Genomic DNA, 19,401 nt, shown 5'->3' on the forward strand with positions numbered 1-19,401 from the left:
TGAGAAGCTGCTGAAGGAACTGGGGTTGTTCAGTCTGAAGAAAGGGAGGCTCAGGGGAGACCTCATAGCTCTCTACAGTGACCTGAAAGGAGGATGTGGTGAGATAGGGGTTGGCCTTTTCTGCCAGCTAACAGGGATAAGACAGAGGTAATGACATTAAGTTGAGTCAGAGGAGTTACAGGTTGGATATGTTGAAAAATTTACTGTCAGAAAGAGTAGTGCTGCAGTGGCACAGGCTGCCCAGGGAGGTGGTGCAGTCACCATCCCTTGTGGTGTTCCAGAGCCGTGTGGATGTGGCACTGAGGGATGTGGGCAGTGGGCATGGGGCTGACAGGTTAATGGTTGGGATAGATGATCTTAGTGGCCTTTTCCAACCTCAATGATTCCATGACGCTATCATCATGAAGACGACATCATCCTGAAGAATTATAGCTGCATACAGTCCTCCCACAGCACAGCCACGTAAACACACCAGGACAAACTTCTGGAAACGGTCAGGCTCTCTTGCTCTGGTCAGGGCAAAAAAAAGTCTCTTGAATGCCGACTGCTTCTCCTTCCTTGGCTCTGGTGACCCGAAGTGCTGATGAGACGTTTGTCAGCGGTGATCCCTGCTCCGCCCTCCCGATCCCGCCACCAGGTGGCGCCGTAGCGCTGCCGGAAGCCGTGCGGGACCATCGGCGGCGGCGGGACCCGCCCGCCCGGCCCGGCGCATGGCAGCGCGCTGAGGCGGGCCGCGCCGGGCCGCACCGCGCAGGGCCGCGCCTGGCCGGGTGGCTGCGGCGGCGGCCGGCGGGCCATGCTGCTAAAGCTACTGCAGCGCCAGACCTACACCTGCCTATCTCACCGCTATGGGCCCTGCCTCTGCCTCGGTGGCCTCGTCCTCATGATCGTCTCCGCCCTGCAGTTCGGGGAGGTCAGTACGGCGTGGCAGCCCCTTCCCGCGTTCCCTTCCTCCGTGCGGCTGGGCTGGCGGCGCGCTGCAGCTCCTTCGCGCTGGGCGCCGCCTCCGGGGGAGCGGGGGCTCCATGGGGAGCGTACTATGCCCAGTGCTCCGAGCTCGTTTGGAGTGGCAGCGGTGGAAGGGAAAAGCGGCTGCAGCTCGTGGGGGCAATCCGTCCCCAAGCCCGGTTTCAGCTGCTCGCACTTGTTGGCGCTGCTGGGTGCGAAATCCGCCCTCGCGGAGTCGTGCCGTTCCCCGGCCGCTTGCAGATACGAGTTTTGAGTGATCCGGAGGAGGTTGATAGATTGTTTTTAGCAGTCCCGGCTTGCTCCGGCACAGAGGAGCTGGGAATAGGCTGTGCGCCCCAGGTGTGTGCTGTCGTGACCTGTGCCACTGTTTGCACTGCCCTTCTGGGGTTTGTCAGTGCTGTTATTCTGGTTTTGGACGGGCTGGTGGGACTCTTCCACAGCCTTCACGTGGCAACCAGGAGCGACGGGGTCCTTCTCCCTTCCAGAGATTAAGGAGTTAAATATAGCCTGCACTGGACTGTGTTACACCGCTTGCTATTCAGTACAATTTTGTAAGCCATGGGATGCAACTTACTTGGTCAGTGTCACATGCAAGCAGACTGGTATTTCCTGATTCCAGGATTTCTGAAGGAACGCTCTCTCGTTGTTGTGTGTTTGTTGGGTTCTCCTTTTTATCACCTGTTTTGTTTTGATCCACTCTTTCACACTTCAGAAAAGAGAAGAGCCAATGTTATCTGAAAGTCTGCAGTGGCACACAGTCAGAAGTTCAGTTTCGGTCAGAACTTGCAGTCTTGTCTGGCTGTGCTCCCTGCCTGCCGTCTTGCAGCCTTCAGAAATTCCTGAAAGGCTTTGTAACCAGGTGTGAGTTAATGATGTGATACTTTCAGCCATCCATTTGTTTATAATTGTCAAATTGGTATTGAAGCTGATTGAGATATATCTCTTGGTGCTGTTAAACTTTGAATAAGCCTTTGATTTTCTTTAGAATGAGGACTCCAGACAAGCTAGCGTTTCTGAGAACTGCTTCAGTCCTTGTCCAAGTTATGGCTGACTTTGCTGAGTATCAAACCCACTAATTAGATGTTTTCCTCCCAGATCTTAGCTTTCTACTTCCAGCTATGTTACTATCAGAACTATTTAGAAATCTTAGGTACTATTTAGGCAACAAACAAATCACTGGCAAATACATGTACATACATTTTCAAAACTGTAAGTTAAGAGGAAAAAAAAGCCAGCTGACCAGAGTTCTTCTAATGGGACTCTGCAAATGCACTCCTACTCCTGTCCCCCCAAAATAACAAACCAAACATCGGCACAAATACAAAAAAAAACCCATCAAAACCACAATATCTTTTGTTGTCATTTTAAATAAAAAAGTAGTAAGAGATGTTTGCATGCATTTTGCTATTTATGTTTTAAAGTGTTCCTGTTTTGGCAAATAGTGGTAGTTAAAGGATTTGGTAGACTGAGCTTCTGAGAGTAAAACACTATTAGACCTCTTCTTGGTAACCATACAAAGAATAGAAAGCATTTCTGTTCTTTAGTATGGTCTGCTAGGCAGTAGCTACTACAATATATGTAAGAATTTTATGCATGAAACCAAGACATCTTTCTAGTAATTATCAGATGAACTGTTTTTAACATTCTGTGGGACTTCTCAAGGGCATGCAGTAATATGTTTCAGACCCTGTTATCTGAGCAGAGTATGTAGTTCCTGCACTTTAAAAGTAAATGATGACAGAAAAAACACTGAGATTGGAATAATATCCTAACAGCCTCAAAGATGAAAAGGAGCATCATTTCAAGAAAAAGGTTAGCCCAGGGAAATAACAGTGCATTTAAGCATGATTTGGGAGCTACAGTGTACAGGATAGCCAGGCCTCAGCCAATGCTGTAGCCTGGTCATAAGTTAAACTTTGGAGTTTCACGACAGTTCGCCTAAAACTTGTAGCTGACCTTCCATTGATCACTCAGCCTTGTCAAATGTTTTTCAGTTAGAATAAGGGAGCCGTTGTTATCACACAGCTGATACAGTATCTCCTAATTGGGGGTATCTTCATTTTTCTTTTCTTTTTTTTTTTTTTTTTTTTTTTTTTTTTTGTGATGTTATTCCTTAGTGGTTTTATATATCTGTACGTAAAGTTGAAGCAAGGAGGGCCTTAAGGTGCTAACACATTCCGAAACAAACAGTAGAAAAAAAGAATGTATCAGATGGGGAATAGGTAACATCTTAATAGACGTCTATCTGAAGAGAGCTGCTATGGTTCTTTCTTAGTATAGTTACACAAACAGACAGAATAAATGTTGGAATGGTTAATGTCACTCTAGTGGAGAGCAGTACAACAAAACATTATTTTACTCAAATACTTCTGTACTTCTTCCAGGAGCAGGTCAGTGTGCATCAATTCATAATTAACCATAATTACAAATGTTTATGTCTAGACAGCTTTCAGTGTGTATGGTTTTAAACTAATTATTTCGCAAAAGGACATAACGACTTGAGTGTGAAGAAGTGTAATAATGTTTTCGGTATTTAAGGAAGTAGATATTTTTGCTCAACTTGCAAATCACATGTCCTTTGTCTAGGAGGAACGAGACTGTACAGATGTGATTGTGATTGCAGACTGTGTGCAGCTTTGGAAATAATTTTGATTGTCACTGACACATGATGAGGCTTCCCTGTCCTGTGTATGCTTTAGAACTCTTTGATTTACTTGAGCAGGCGTAAGGGTATAGAGACTCGTCTTCTTAAAATGGAGGGATTAAGCCTCAAAAATTATGGGTTTCAGTGCTATTTTAGAGAAATGGTGTGTTTCATAGTTGCCACAAGAAATAAGGAGTCGTGCTACTTGAATCTAGGCAAGTACTGCAAAATAATATCATCTGGTGGTGTCCCATCCTCCCCCTCAGTACATATCTGTAGGTATGTTATTGGATAAAATAAACCCCTACCCTTTTATCTCTTGTAAAACATTGTGAGATGATACTGTGGTTTTTAAAGTTGATCTTCTGCTGCAAAAGATATCGTAGTAAGTTTGTTTCAGAGTAAAATCTTTATTTTTTAAATTCATTTATTTTTCAATCTCAAAGTAGTGGTCCATCTCCAAGACTTAGCTCACTGGCTCACAGGGCTGGGTGAAATCCAGTGTCAAGTTGAAGGGGGGAGGGAAGTTTGCAGCCTGCAGAAACACTGAGCTGCTGCATGAGCTGGGCTTCTGTGTGAGCCGTCACCTGCAAAGCGACTGACTTGGTTTGCGCCTGGGTTAATATGCATAATTTGATGTGTCCTGGCCTGACTGTTTGTTTTCAAAGGTCAGATTTCAGAGGTATGAGAACAGAAAGGAAGACCATGAAATTTGTGCAAGGTGAGGAAGTGGCTCTTGCTTGCTTTGAATCGTATTTGCTTTAAGATCTCAGTTTTGAGAAATTGCTGTGTTTTGAAATGGTAAAAGGCAAGGCGGAGGTGATCAAAACAAATAGTGACTTAAAAACTACATCCAAAAAACGTGAAGCCCTTCCTTGCAGGAGTAAAAACTAAGCTTGTTTTAAATCAAGCATGCCGCAAGTTCTGCACCTGATTCCTACCTCAACGTAATAACTTAGGTTGGATTTGTTTCTGGTCACGTGCATTAATACAGAGATTAGCTTGAATGAAAATGGTCATGCTTGAGCATTTCAGAAATAAGTGCCTAATTTTAGAAGTTGGTGGCATATAGTTGTTTATATTTTTTTTTCTTTACAGGTTGTGCTGGAGTGGAGTAGAGATCAGTATCATGTTATGTTCGATTCATACAGAGACAACGTTGCGGGCAAATCGTTTCAGAATCGGTGAGCTTTATTTGCAGTTGGAATATTGCATGTTTTACTGTTGAATGATTTCTCAAATATTTATATCAAGTTAGATAAAGAAAGTAACTGTTGAGTATGACTTTTTTGTATGGGCAGTTGTATAAGTAATGAATTACTAATGGAGAGGTTCCAAAATTGTGAGTTAGTGCTTAATATCACATTGTGAAAGTCTGGAATTTGGAATTTCTAATCATAGATATATAAATCTTAAATACATTTAATTCATCCAGTCTGTAAGGAAACAGCGAAATGACAATAATATTAACAGTGAAGGGGAAATATGATATATTTTCCATATTAAGATACAAACATATAATGAGTTTTCCATGACGTCTGAAAAAAGGGATGTTATTTAATAGAAAAGTCACAATGCTAACAAGAAGCAGCATTTTAAAGGTGAACACATTGAAGTCACCCACAGCAAATTGGAAGCCAAGTCAGATGGGTCATTTGCATCAGTTTTGCTAACTGCTAAGTAGCTTCTTGTGGTTTCTGAGTTTGTGTCTGAGTAGTCATGGGATCTGTTGCTCAGGAAGTCAGTGGACTGTGAATTGGTAGGTGGAAGAAGCTACTAACAAGTTGTCATCTGAATCTTGAAGCACTGATGCACTTGACTGGAAAAAGCCCTGAAAGCAGATGTTTAATCTGCATTGAGGTTTGTTGAATCATGGGACAGCAGAAATGATCAGATCAGTTTGTCATGCTTGAGTGGGTAGGTGCAGGATAATTCCTTAAATGTGTGTTACATTGTATTTGTGAATACTACTCACTTCTATAACCTCATCTGACTTCCCTTCCCTAATTACCAAAGAAAGGCAGATGAAGACAGTGATCCAACTCATATAGGTCATTAGCTTTGTGTATACATCTTTCTGCAGAGTTGAAGTGAAAGTGTGATTGTCTGTACTAAAATGCTGCCTTTGTGCTAAGTAATTCATGTTTTTATAAGATTGTACTGTCATGGTGTAGAAATAGTTAACTTCCATTTCTAGGCTATATTGTTATATTTCATTTTGGATGTGTAAAGCATTCCTTAGTCAAGTTTCACAGAAGTCAGCTCTTACAGTGGAGAGCTTAAGGGCGTAGTTGGACTGTACTTGTTCTTAAAAGAGGTTCCGCAAGGATTGAGATCACAATATGGTGGCCTGGGAGGGATCCAGAGGCTGCTGTACTCTTTAGCAACTGCAGACACTGAGACAATGAGGCTTTGTCTTCTGGCTCTAATCTCTGCTGCAAGCATGGCTCTCCCACATATGCAGACATCACTGGGATGGAAAATGTGTCCTGGCAGGTGCACAGACCTGCAGACAGCACACAGTGAGTCTCCTGTTCCTACAGCAAGAGATGACTGCTCTGGCTTCATCTTCAGATCCTAGTTATGCTTTTTGATTTGTGTGTAGAAATAGGGACATTTTGGGAAAGGGAAAGTGTAAGGGATGATCTGAAAAAGATAAAACTCCTCAGTCTCAATGTTTTTTTTCTGTTTGGTGTTTTTTTTTTATTTGTTTTTTTTTTTTTTTAGAGGCATTGAAATAAATCAGAAAGCTTTGAGAAGATGAATTCATTGCACTGTTACTGATCCTAATTGGGGGCACTGTAAATTAGGAGCAACAAATTAATTATGTATATTTTTTATTATTATGTCTGATAGCCACTACGTTTCTCAAAAATGTATGCTAACCATTTTAAAATGCATTAAGAAATTTTTCCTAAGTATTCAGACAAATTGTAAACAAATAAACTAATGGATCTGCAAGCAAACCATTTTGGTAGCTTTTTAAAAATTATCTCTGTAGCCATTGCTAATGAAGAATGAGCTTGCCACACAAGGGTTAATAAGAGCTGTTATTCAGTGCTACAAATTGAGTGTAGAGAATTATATAGTTATATTTGCTGTTGTACAGAAATATGCTATCAGCAAATGATAAGTTGGGAAGGGTTTCACAGGTGTGTAAATAGTGCTAAAATTGCATCACACCATAGAACAAGTTGGAATTCAGTCTTTCCTTCTCCACATTTTATGTTCTTAAGTGAAGCCTGCGTAAATAAACTCTGCACTTTGCCTAGAAGACTGAGGGTTGTGCTTTTGAAATCAGCTGACTTAAGTCAGATATGAAATGCTCCTCCTAGCTGTAGAAGTCAAGGCATTGCCAAGCCAATAGTTTAATTGATCACAACAAGTGCAGAAAAGCTGACGGAGCTCCTGCCATTGAATTTCTGCTGCTAGACAAAATCTGTGCAGAGGTGTGCCTGTTAATGAACCAGAGGTTGCTCTGTCTCCTCTTGCTGGGTATTCAGATTGTCTTTAGAATGGCCCTCCAACATTCTTTAGGTATCATAGAAGCCTTAGAGTTGGAAGGGACCTCTGAAGGCCATCTAGTTCAGCTCTCCTGAAATGAACAGGGACACCCCAGCTAGATCAGGTTGCCCAGGGCCTCATTTGGCCTGATCCAGCCTTGCCATGAAAGTCTCCAGGGACACGGCATTAACCACATCTCTGGGCAACCTGTTCCTCACCACCCTCACTGTAAAAGAGTTTTGCCTTTTATCTAACCTAAAGCTTCCTTCCCTGAGCTTGAGAATCAGAGGGAAGATGGAAGAGATGCTCACCGTGTCTCTCTTTGCATGTTGTCTGAAGGGTGCATTGAGTGGGAAGGAACACCTTTCCTTGGGTAGTTCACTGCTTGGTCCTGTAGATCTTAGCGTTGGAATGCTATCCAAATTCTGCTTTTCTCCTAGCTATGTCTTCACTTATCTTTCATGGAAACAAAGACATCAGAGCGAGAGAGAGAGATTAAATTCTGAGGATCTAAACTTATTAAGTACAACTTAATATGCTTGGCGAGCGATTGGATTGTTGCATTTTGCTGAAGTCTGCGAAGACCATCTACAGTTTAGGAAGATGTTAGCGAGTAGCTTGATACTGGAGCTTCTGAAGTTACAGTTGTGGCTGCCACCTGTTGTGTGGGGCTGAAGGGTTTGTCTCTGGCAGCAGCCTGGAGCACCTGCAGAAACAAAGGTGTGGGCCTCAGAGTAGAGATAACCATCAGCAAATAGAAGAAAGGTACTCAGAAACCTTTCTTTGCTGCTTCTGCATTAAGTATGCTGGGACAACTGTAAGCAGTCAGCTACAATTTCACAGTATTAAATTGTGTCTGGCATAGATTTGATTGCTGTTTCTGGTATCTGAAGTCGTACAGCCTGCTGAGGTTGTTAGCTGGTGAAATCCCAAGTAGAAGATCTAAAAGGTGTTCTAAGATAAAGACCTGGTACTTGTGAGATCTTACTCCCTCTGGGAAATTACCTGACACCACAAACGATTTAAGACTTTATATTTCATGCTGTCCTGTCTAATTTTAGCAGCTGGTGCATTAAGGATGTGCCTTAATGACGCTGGTACTGGCTTGAGAAATATTTAATGGGCTGTCAGGAGTTGGGTTATAGGTTAACATGTCACTGAAGTCTAGAGCATAAATTTCAGATTTCTTTAGTTACTGAGTTGTTATGCCTGTTCTGTATCCTTTTTAGATATTGTCTGGGCTGTTTTGCCAAAGGCTCGTTTATAATTGAGGGGTGATATATATTTAGCTGAAGGGATGCTTTTTTTCTTTGTCTTGTTTGCAGCTCAGACACGAAGTAATTTTGTTGTTTGACAGAAACTGCTATTGTAGGATGCCACAGACGCTTGTAATGTAATATTAAACAGCTCATGTAGCTTTCATCTGAATTATGTAGGCTTTGTTTACCCATGCCAATTGATGTGGTATACACCTGGGTGAACGGCACAGATGTTGAACTGATCAAAGAACTGCAACAGGTCAGAGAACAGATGGAGGAAGAACAGAAAATAATGAGGTAATAATCATATGTATTTTTTTCAATCCTACTGAAAACAGCAATCTGATGTACTAGCCTTCTTTCTTTTTTCCCATGTTGCTCAAAGCAAGTTTTGATTATTCTCAAATCCTTGTTTAAGTTCTACATTTAACTGGGAAACAGTGCCTAATCAGGAAGCTGCTTAAAATACAGACCATAATAATTTGAAGTAATTAAAGCTGTTTTATCTTGAATTTGTAAAATGCTATTCAGAAAACTGTGCTTTGTGTACAAGTCATTTTGTATTGATTTCTGTAACTGCTTGCAAATAATAAAACAATCATAAAACTATACATTAAATTTTTGCTTGCACTGGGCTTAATAAAATATGTTTTTCTAAAGGCTCCTTCTTAAAATTTGATTTGTAGTCTCCAAACATAGAAACTGAGGAATATCATTCATACACATTAGAAACATATTTTTCAGCCTTCTAACTAAGGCAATAAGGAGGAAGATGTAGTGATTGTGCTACTCTGGCCTGTAAAACTACTGATCTAAGGGCTTCAAGTAATACGTGGCTTTGTGTTTAACAAAGACAGGCATTTTGCATTACCATTGTTTGGGCATTGTAACCATTGATTTAGTTCTTTATAGACAACTCTGTGGTAATGTGTTCTGTTTGAACCAGAAAAATACTAAATGAAAGAACAAGGACATATTTTAAATACTGAACATAATATTTTAATTGAGAATAATCTGAAATTCACAAGTGAGTTTAAGATGGACCTGAATTTTGGCATGTTGTGACTTGCAATTAGGTATCTTTCACAAATGAAGTTGCTACTTCCACAGTAAAATACATTGTTTAAACACCTTAAAGGTAGACAGGGCCTCTGCTCTGAAAGGATTCTGTATTTATTATGCAAACATTTGTGTTTTCAGCTCAATGATACTAATGGGCAGAGAGATGCTGTAGTTCCCTGTTTTACTAAGAGGAAAACACACATTGTGTTCCTCCATAATGCTGATTTGGAAAGTGCGTCAAACTCAGGAGTAAGGTTCAAGTCCGTATCAGCTTCAGCATCTAAAGGGACAGCCGGTTTCCCTTTTATGTAATGTTGGTTGTTTTTTTTTTTCCTGGTGTATTATTGAATTGTTTAGCACAGTTAGAAAAAGTTATTTCTTGAAATCAAGGTAACTGCAGAAGACAAAGGCAAAGAATCTGCAAATCTCTGCTAATGAGTATGTGTTAAGTACTGCAGACTTAAACTTAGTAAATTGCAACTTTTTTGTTGATCCACCTGAATCAAACTAGTCACTGTCCAGATGCTTTATTCTTCAGAAGGAGAGAGTAACTTGATGGATAGTGTGTGTAGGAGCTGCCCTTGTGATCACATTATGATGTTATTTTTTTCTTTTGCATGTGGCCAGTGCATGGTAGAACTTACCAGGACACACATGTTCACCAAAGCAATGAATTCAGTCTTGTTTCAGCTCACTTCAGCCTGGTTTATTATTGTTGCTTTTCCTATAAACAGCAGTTTAATTAAATAATGTAGTAATAAGCCCTAAAAATCTTGTTGGCAGAGTATCTCTGCTGCAGATCCAGCACAGCCAAGAATTTTTTGAGTTCTGCTGCACATGGGTGAACAGTGGGGAAGCACGTCAGCCTGCTCTCTCCTAAAGTAGGCCACAGGCCAGTCCTTGGCACTTTTATGGCTGGGCTATCTGTGCTTTCACAACATGTCCCTGACTCAATTAGAGCTCTGAAATTACATTAAATTCTTTATAGTCAACTTAGTGTTATTTAATGTAGTTGTTTTAATTTTGTAATAGGGAAATCCTTGGAAAGAATGCAACAGAACCAACCAAGAAGAGGTAAGATGTTATTTTATTTTTATTTTATTTTTTGTATTGGCTGTAAATTGAAATAAATTATGGTCTACTCACTTTCAGCTGAAAGAAAAATGCTGGCAGGGGTTACTGTTTATTTTTCTACAGCCTGAGCATGCTTTCCTTCTATGCAGTTCCAAGAGGTCGACAGCTTGATAATATACATGCTAAATAACAGTAATGTGATAGTGACAAATATGAGCTCCTTAGTTGGACAATTTCTGAAGTTCAAAAACCATATGCTTGTCATTGGGTAGACATAGTTCATATTCTGCGTGAGGATTTTTAATGTATATATATTTGGAGCTTTACAATTCAATAACATTAAGATTATTTTTTTTTTTCAACTGTGTCTTCGCCTTTCATTTGTGTACATAGCACTGCAAGTACTTATTTGTGAGGGGCCAAGGCTCTTGAGTCCGAGTGCTGCCAGGAAGCAGCAGGGCCTGCTTTGTCTCATTCTTCATTTGGCTTGGTTGTTCTGCTGTTCAGAGATCTTTATAAGGTCTTATCTGCTTTGAATCTCAGCAAACTTTGAAATCTGAAAAATCTTCAAAATCTTAAGCAAACAAACAAAAACAAACAACAAAAAAACAACACCATGAGTGAGAAAAGAAGTATTTGGTGGAGGGGGCAAGGGATGGGAGAATGAGTTATGGAAATGCAATAAACTGTAGCAGTGGGATGCATGTCTTCTGCAAAATAAGCATACTCTTTAATTGTTCCCTCCTTCCTCCAACAGACTTCAGGAAATAATTGTTCAGATTTTACAAAACCATCTTTTGTTGCACCTGATATTGATTTGTTTTGTAAATTTTATATTGGTGTTAAATATACCTTTGTTATTTTTCTGTAGTGAGAAGCAACTGGAATGTTTGTTGACACACTGCGTTAAAGTGCCAATGCTTGTTCTGGATCCTGCACTGCTGACCAACATCACGCTGAAAGACCTCCTGTCCATTCATCCTACTTTACAAGCTGCTAATAATATGTTCTTTGTAGCAAAACCAAAAAATCCTTCCACCAACGTGACAGTGATTGTTTTTGATAACCCTAAGGATGGTAAGAGTCCGTTTGTCAGATTCCAGATGATTTTCCAGAGTTTTTATTTTGGTTTTTTTTTCATTGCTGACTCTGCCACTAATTTTCTTTTTGTCTTTAGCAAGTCATTTAGTCTTTCCCCCTCAGTCTCATCCTCTAAATGATGACATCAGAGATAGTGGTTCTTACCTACCAAACAGCTGATTATGAAAGATTAAACAAGTACTATTGCAAAAACAAACCTGTTATCTGAGAATCAGTGTTGCATTGATAATCTCACAAGACTGAGGATTAGATTTAGAAATGTTTTTTTAATTGTTGTAGTATATAGGCTGAATGTTGTGCAACAACATTCTGCCCTTCCTTAAATGATTGCACACCTTAAATTATCTGTATGTTCAACACACGTAAGTAGGGTCTTAGAACAGGCATAGGCTTCTTATTTAAAGATGTAGTGCCCAGCCCACTACCACCCACTTGCCCAGACTTCACTAGTGTTTGTCTTGTCACGAAGAATTATTTGCCAAGTATAAAGATAAATCTTCACTCCTTAAGCATTCTAAATTTTCAGTTTAGAAAAATACACTTCAGTTACTGCAGTATAGAAAAGAAATGACTTCCAGTTTTTGATTGCCAATGCATTTTATTTATCCTAGCTGAAGCTGCCCATTCTGGAATGTTGAAAGATAACAGCAAGCATATAGTATGGAGGGGTTACTTGGTATGTACTTTCAGAAGTTATTAATTCTTTTTGCTTTTGTGTATCTTAAACTTTGTGTTGTTTTAGGAAGTATTTCTGTGCTATTCTCTCTCCATAACTCACATATAGTAAGAAGTGAAAAATGTTTTAAAATTACCCTTATTTCAATTTTGCACTTTAAGTTAAATGACAAACTATATGCTATTAAATCTGTCAGCTGCTGAAGGGTTGAACAAATGATGTAATTTACTATAGATGTTTTAAAAAAAAAAAAAGGACTCTCTTTGTACCCTATATTCTTGTTTTTAGACTACAGACAAAGAAGTTCCAGGTCTAGTGTTAATGCAAGACTTGGCCTTCCTTAGTGGATTTCCAGCTACGTTCAAAGAAACAAATCAGCTGCGATCAAAACTACCGGAGAGCCTGGCCTCTAAAGTAAAATTGGTAAGGACTTGGAGTAAAGAGTAACTTATTTGTATTGTTTTTGTTTGCTTATTTTGAATGCTTTCTACAGATCTTGCCTATCTAGCAAGAGAACTGTTGCAGGTGATGTCATCCTATTTCTGATAGTAATCTTTTTTTGTGTGTATGTGAGGCTCTTCTTGAACTGTGAAGAACAGTAAACAGTAGATCAGTTGCCTTCAAAATGCCAATTTTCCATTCTGTGACTGTAAGTTATTATGTGTTAGATTTGTTAGCCTGCAATAAGTAAAATAAAATGCTGTATTTATCAGTTTCTCTTAGCCATTTGCTATAGGCTACTGCCTTACTGAAGTGTACTGAATTACAGGATTGTTTGATGTGACAGAATTTTGTTTGTGTGGTTTCTTAGCTTTTTTTTTTTTTTTTCTCCTTCTTTGGTTTTGGAACAGTTATTTTAATAGTCAAAGCAATTAAATTTTTCACACCTGAACGTTGTATTTATCTCTTCCAAGTGTTCTGTATGGTCCTAAGCCAGTTGTACATCAGCTTACCCATCTGCAAGGATACAAAAGATCACAACTTATACGATTGTGTCACTCACTGACATTTTGTCTTTCATCCTCTTCTGTGTTTGCACACCTTTTGCAGTTATAACCTGGTTTAACAGACAGATAGAAAGCTGCAGAACTCTGTGAAAATCATTGACTTAGGCATTGGAGAGATGAGACTAAGCTCTCTTTCTGAAGTAAGAGCTTAACAAGGTGAAGAATAGCTGTTCTGCTACCAGTTAACTAAATCCAGTATTCTGTAAAGGGAACAGCACAGAGACGATGGTAGTGTGAGAGGGGCTGAGAGAGTGATGTGAAGGGAACTAAAGAGGTGTGTAGAGAATTGGGATGTCAGTCCATACAAAAAATGTCTTCATTTGCCTGATGTCTACTTACAGGATGTGACAATTTCACTTTATGACTTGTTGGTGCTTGAAAGAGCATGACTTGCTTTCCTTGTATCTCTTTAGCAGTTTATGTTATCAAATTGTGTATTGTGCTGCAGCTGAATAAAGTGTAACTGGTTTTGTAGGCTGGTCACACTCCAGATGAATGCAGGCTGAATTTCTTGTCTTGGCTCCTGTAGGAAGATTGGTTTAGAATCTTATTAACAGTGGTTAGGAATAATACTGAGTAAACATATTTGTACCTCTCTTCCTACTGCTCTTAAGTAGCTTAATATAAATAGCTCTTAATTAGCTTCTAAAGCTTAAATAGCTCTTCTCTTTTGATTTTGTTTACATCTTCTGTGTATTTGTGGACATAAGGTATGACGTTCTCCTAGCATTTTTTTGTTTCACTGGATCAATTAGGCAGTCTTCCCACAATATTGGCTCTCCATTCCTCTTATCCTTCTGACAGCCCTTTTCTGTGGTGCTTCCACTGTGAATTTGTCTGTCTTCAACATGATCAACTAGAATTTCATACAGCATTTTAAATGAAGCATCACCAGAATTTTTAGACAGCGTACACAGCTAACACAAGGCCGCAGACTTATATGCTGTAATACACTCACTCACAGTTTTGGCAGTGTTTCTGCATGACATCCATTGTCTCCTTCTCCTGCTTTGTGTTAATGCTACTCATAAAATGATCTCTTGCTGTTTCGGTGAACGATGGTAGATGTACTTTACTGTGATAGCAGCATTCTTCCTCTTCTCTCCTAGTAGTTACATTGATTAGATTACAGTGGGTATTCATGAGGTCAGTCCAAAAGTCTGTGCTGCTTGTTTTTTATATGCTGTCAGTATGTATATTTTTAAATTGCTTTAAACAAATGGTGTTTCCTGTAAAATCCCTGAGCTAAAATGCTATTCTGCATTTAAAAGCAAATTGAAGCATCATTTGACTCATACAACAGTTATTCTTTGAAAACTGCTACCGCCAGATTCTCATTTCCAATGGGGTTCAGTCCCAACTTGTATCTGTAGACAACAGGAATGATAAATCAATAAAAGCAGCTTGCAGACTGGAATCATGCAGGCCTATCCATGTTGGCACATCTCACTTGCAATCAAAGACTGAAAATCTGCTTGGACGTACAGTGTCTGAAGATCTTCTTGAGTACAAATTCATCCTTTTAGGCATTCCTACTTCTTCAACACAGCATAGGTTAGAGGTTTCTGGTAGTTCTAACACCTGTGATTTAATGAAGCTGAATTGCTCGGAATACCTTTGGCATAAATTACCAGCTCTTTTCATTTATTCAACTTGCCCCTTAGCAATCAAGGAATTTAGTTACAAGGTGCTCTTTATTTTTCCTTCTGTTTTAATTTCAGATCAGTTAACTTATGTTTTCTTCACCCAGGGTTATTTTCTAGGAGCAGCTCTTCTGTAATGTCTTCATTAATTGACAAATTGGTATCTGAAATAATACTGCCTCAGTTCAGCGATAATTTGGTGGAAAATAAATCTATCTGCTTCCACATCTGGAAATATACTGGAGCACGATCTTAGATGATGTTTGTTCTGAGGAGCACTTGCTCTTCTCAAGCAGCATCTGGAAGTATATTCTATCTCCCTAGCAGAAGCTGCGTTCTGAAATAATTGACTGTTTTTATCCATAGTACCCTCTGTGTTTCTTTGTCAGAGTAGCTATTCTGTGTCTTTCTTACGTCATTAAGTATCTTTCTGCCCTTGATATTCTACCATCTTCTCATCTTACCTATATTATCTGGCTCATATTAACATTTTTTGCTGCTGAAACATTCTTTTTTTTTTTTTCAGTATTGGAATACTGTTGTTTTCTGTTGGTTTTTTTTTTTTTTTTGATCCATCTCTCCTCAAGACACTCTCTAATTCTATTCGTTTTGATTATTTCTTTAATCACATTTTCAAACTATTATTCAGTCAGTGTAAATGCTTCTTTTCTTTTTCTTTTCTCCTTTATACTTCAGTCTGGAATTTTCCTTCCAGGATTGAGAAATTCATAATTTTCTCCAGGTTTTCTGCCACGCGTCTGTAAAGCACAGGCCTTATTCTCAGGCTAGCCTGTGTTTCTTGGGTTACAATGAAGATTTTTCCATCAAGAGATGCTTTCCTTAGTGGATGACTTAGAAGAGTGAAATACCTAGATTCCTAGATTTGCCCCTTATTACATTTGACTGGTCTACTGGCTTTTATTCTCTTGTTTCAAGACTTGTTAGAGTGCAGTGATTCTGCCTGGATCTTAATTTTTTTTACTGCCATCTGCAACTACAGTTAATAATTTTTTTTTTTTTTCATTCCAGCAGTATTTCCTAGCAGTAGTCATTACTCCAGAAAAAGCATAGGTTACTTCTGCATTTCAGTTCTGCTTCATCCAAGTAACTGGCTAGTCTGCTTTAACAAATTTTGAAGAATGCTATACTTTCTCTAGGGTTTTGGATTCCTTTTCAGATGAACGTTAAGATGCCAGAGATGCAGCGTATCTCCTCGTCTCTTCATGGGAATGACATCCAATGCCTCTTATCTTTCTACAGGATTTTTCTTTACCTTGTCTTGATTGTTCAGTATTTGTTAACAGTTGTCATTCTTTGCGTGCTCTTACCTTTCTGTAGATGTTATCATTGTGACCAGCTTATTATCTGTTCCTAAGAGCTCCTCTTCTGCAATTTGGTTAGATGTTTCTCTGTGTAAACAGTTTTTTCTCCTCAGGAATCCATTGCATTCTGCAGATTCTTCACTTTGTTGTCATTGTGTCATTTTTGTCTGTCCACCTGGTAGTAGAAGCTTCAGAGCATTTAACCTGAGATTAGTGTACCCTGTGTAATTATAGTGAGGTAGGAGGCAGTTTCTTTGCCGACCAGTTGACTAATCATCAATTTATTCATGTTAAATCTATAACAGAATATGTGGATATAAACATAAGGTGCTTATTTACAGGGTCTAAAGCTTTGCATATTAAATGTGTATATAATTTATTGTTATAGACTCACACTGGTTCTTCTTCTACTGGAAGCTGTAGGTAGGCAGCGGTGATAAATGTAACCAGGTGAGGTTCCCTCTTTACCAACTAGAGAGATGCTAGGTTAATGCTACTGCTATGTAGAAGGGTTGGTTGTTCAGTCTCCACTGAATCATAGAATCCTAGAATGACCAAGGTTGGAAAAAGTCTGTAAGATCATCCAATCCAACTGTCCACCTAACACCAGTGTTTCCCACTAACCATGTCCCTCAGTGCAACATCTAAAGGTTTCTTGAACACCTCTAGTGACTGTGACTCCACCATCTTCCTGACCATTCTCTTGGACGAGCAGTATTTCCTAACACCCAACCTGAATCTCCTCTGGTGCAATTTGAGGCCATTCCCTCTAGTCATGTCACTAGTTACATGTGGAAAGAGGCCAACTTTCACCTCACCACAACTTCCCTTCAGGTAGTTGTAGACAGCTATTAGAAGATTGAAGATTATAGTGATTTCTCTGCAGTTGCTGCTTCTAGAATCTAAGGTCTGTAAAGTGCTGTGAGATGCCTGGTGGAGAGGAATAAAGTTACACTTGCATTAGGCTAAACTTGCCTTATCACTACCTCCCATTTCTTAATGGATTCCTCCCTAGTCTCTTTAATGGTAGTTTCTTACTGCAGTGCTGAAAGCAAAGAAAAATTAACTTAAAATTTCATCTGTGAAAACATCTGAGCAGTTTTTAGAAGGGAAGAAATGTGGGAAGTGGAGACATGGAGGAATGTACCTTGCTGAGTATTGATAATGCTGCTTTAATCAGATCTTTTTCATTTGATTTAAATCACTTCTGACTCCAAAAAGCACTAAAAATTGCTCTTACCTCTGGACCAGACTTTTTTTTTTGTTCTAAAAACCTTCAGTGGTTCTCTGAGAGAATCAGTTGTGCTCATCAAGAGGAGGTTTCAAGGGTGTGTTATGTGTGTTACAGTCTCCTGAATTTTTGTATTTAACTGCCTGCATTGCCGTGTAATAGTATGGAAACTATTCCTTTAGAGGGGTAAAAGCAGTATATCTGCTGTTGCATTTCTTGCTTTGCATTGCCTATGTTTTAACAGGTGTGGTTGGAAATGTTTGGCTTTCTGTTATTTCCCATGCTTTCTTAATAGTGCATTAATAAACCACTAGGTGGGGATGTTACTCTGATTATGTGTTTGCTGCTAAGTGATATTTGTTTAGAGACTGGAGAGATGTTAATTGAACTTAAAATGCTGAAGAGGAGCTGGTAAAAAATATTTTTTCTCTTCCTTCCCCTGTCCCTTACCTACGTTTCTAAACGAGACTGTTATTGTTCAGCCTAAAATAGAACCTTGTGACCCAAAAACTAGGGAGCTGGTAGTGATGTGAAGTTTGACAAGGGAAGGTTTGAAGGGTTTGGTTTGGTTTTTGTACTTTCTTTTCTGCTAATATATAGTGCATTTCTTTTTGTACAAAGGTGACTTTCTCTGAAGATTCAGTTTCCTTTGTGAAATTCTGGTTTCTCTTTAATGTGTACACACACATGTATGTGGACAAATTGTGTTAGAAACCAAGGTGCATAGTTGTCACTTACTGCCCTTATCTTACTGATGAAAGAAAATCTACATAGGAGCCTGTAGGCACTGTGAAACTGTGTGTTTCTGGATGCCCTGACAATGGAGTTCTGGGATTCCTGCTGCGTGCTCTTATTGAAGGAGCAGACAGTTGGCATCAGGAGCTGTTGCTGTGTGTTCTCAGAGCCAGTTCTGGGAAGGGAGCCTTAAGGATTGTGTTGGTTTTGACTTTCAGAGAAGGTTCTCCTACTACGTTAGTTTATAAACTTGGTAAGTGTACGGTGACCTCAGTATTTCATACTCACAAGAGCTTTTCCACCTCTTTGACACGACACAAGTCGCCTCCACCCCAGCCTCACCTTTCCTTGCTATGTGGGAATGTGGCTTTTCCTAGTGTCCATATGGGAGTGTGGAAAAAAAAGGAGTATCTTCCTATCCAGCTTACTTCCAAGTGTAGACTTAGCAGTGTGAAAGGTGTTGGCTCTGAAGGAGAACTTGTACTTGAAGTTACCTGATGTGGAAAATGCTGTTTTCCGTGGGTGGTGGTTGATATGCCATCCTGCTGGGGTGTCTTCTCAGCTGTTGCTCCTGGAAGCCAAAACTTGCCAGATCACTCTGACTCTTGGCACTTTACCTGCTTGCTTGTTTCTGTTCTGCTTTCACAACATCACTGGTTTGTCTGACCAGTTTGATCAGGATGAAGGCAGTCTCCAGAATATCATATTTCAAGAAAATGGGTAACTGCATGCCTCCTCACTGAGAGGAGGATAATAGAGATGAGACTTTGGAAAATCTGCAAGGGAGAATGCTATTTTACCAGCAACAGGAAGTTCCAATCAAAGCATGAAGAATTTTAAAGGTGTGGTAATTTATGTCATCATGAGATTTCATTGGAATCTAAATTTATCCATAGCCATTCCTTATGAAAATACTTTTTTTTCTGAAGAAAACACACTATTGGTGTAAAAACTAAAACAAGCTCCTAAGTTAATCAGTAGTACATACTTTTCTTCTACTTGTTTGTACTTGGACTGTTAATTTTAAAAACCTTAAGCTTAAATGCTATATTAGTTGGGAGCAATAAATCTTGTGGAAACAAGTTAAAGAGAAACTAAATAATCTTAAGTACTTCTTCTAGAGTAGCAATATGGTTTGTCTTATGTATAGGTGAAAGATTCTAAGGAACTGTGT

At 39.4% G+C, this 19,401-nt stretch overlaps 1 protein-coding gene across 4 annotated transcripts in view; it reads left to right on the forward strand.

Moving 5' to 3' along the window:
- Nucleotides 1–762: 762 nt before the first annotated feature.
- The window catches only part of GNPTAB (N-acetylglucosamine-1-phosphate transferase subunits alpha and beta), a 39,540-nt gene continuing 20,901 nt past the window's right edge, over nt 763–19,401 (forward strand). For 3 of the 4 annotated variants that reach the window (XM_042890269.1, XM_042890270.1, XM_042890271.1), the window contains exons 1-7: nt 763–913; nt 4,712–4,797; nt 8,554–8,673; nt 10,471–10,512; nt 11,384–11,589; nt 12,225–12,289; nt 12,578–12,712. In XM_042890269.1, coding sequence (XP_042746203.1) covers nt 797–913; nt 4,712–4,797; nt 8,554–8,673; nt 10,471–10,512; nt 11,384–11,589; nt 12,225–12,289; nt 12,578–12,712 — 771 coding nt within the window. In that variant the 5' untranslated portion in view covers nt 763–796. Of the gene's footprint in view, nt 914–4,251; nt 4,335–4,711; nt 4,798–8,553; nt 8,674–10,470; nt 10,513–11,383; nt 11,590–12,224; nt 12,290–12,577; nt 12,713–19,401 lie in introns of those variants that run through there. The other variant, XM_042890272.1, reaches the window with a different exon arrangement.

Source organism: Lagopus leucura, unplaced genomic scaffold (genome assembly GCF_019238085.1).
Source record: "Lagopus leucura isolate 7727_CA_CO unplaced genomic scaffold, USGS_WTPT01 Super-Scaffold_100159, whole genome shotgun sequence".
NCBI classification, from domain to species: domain Eukaryota; kingdom Metazoa; phylum Chordata; class Aves; order Galliformes; family Phasianidae; genus Lagopus; species Lagopus leucura.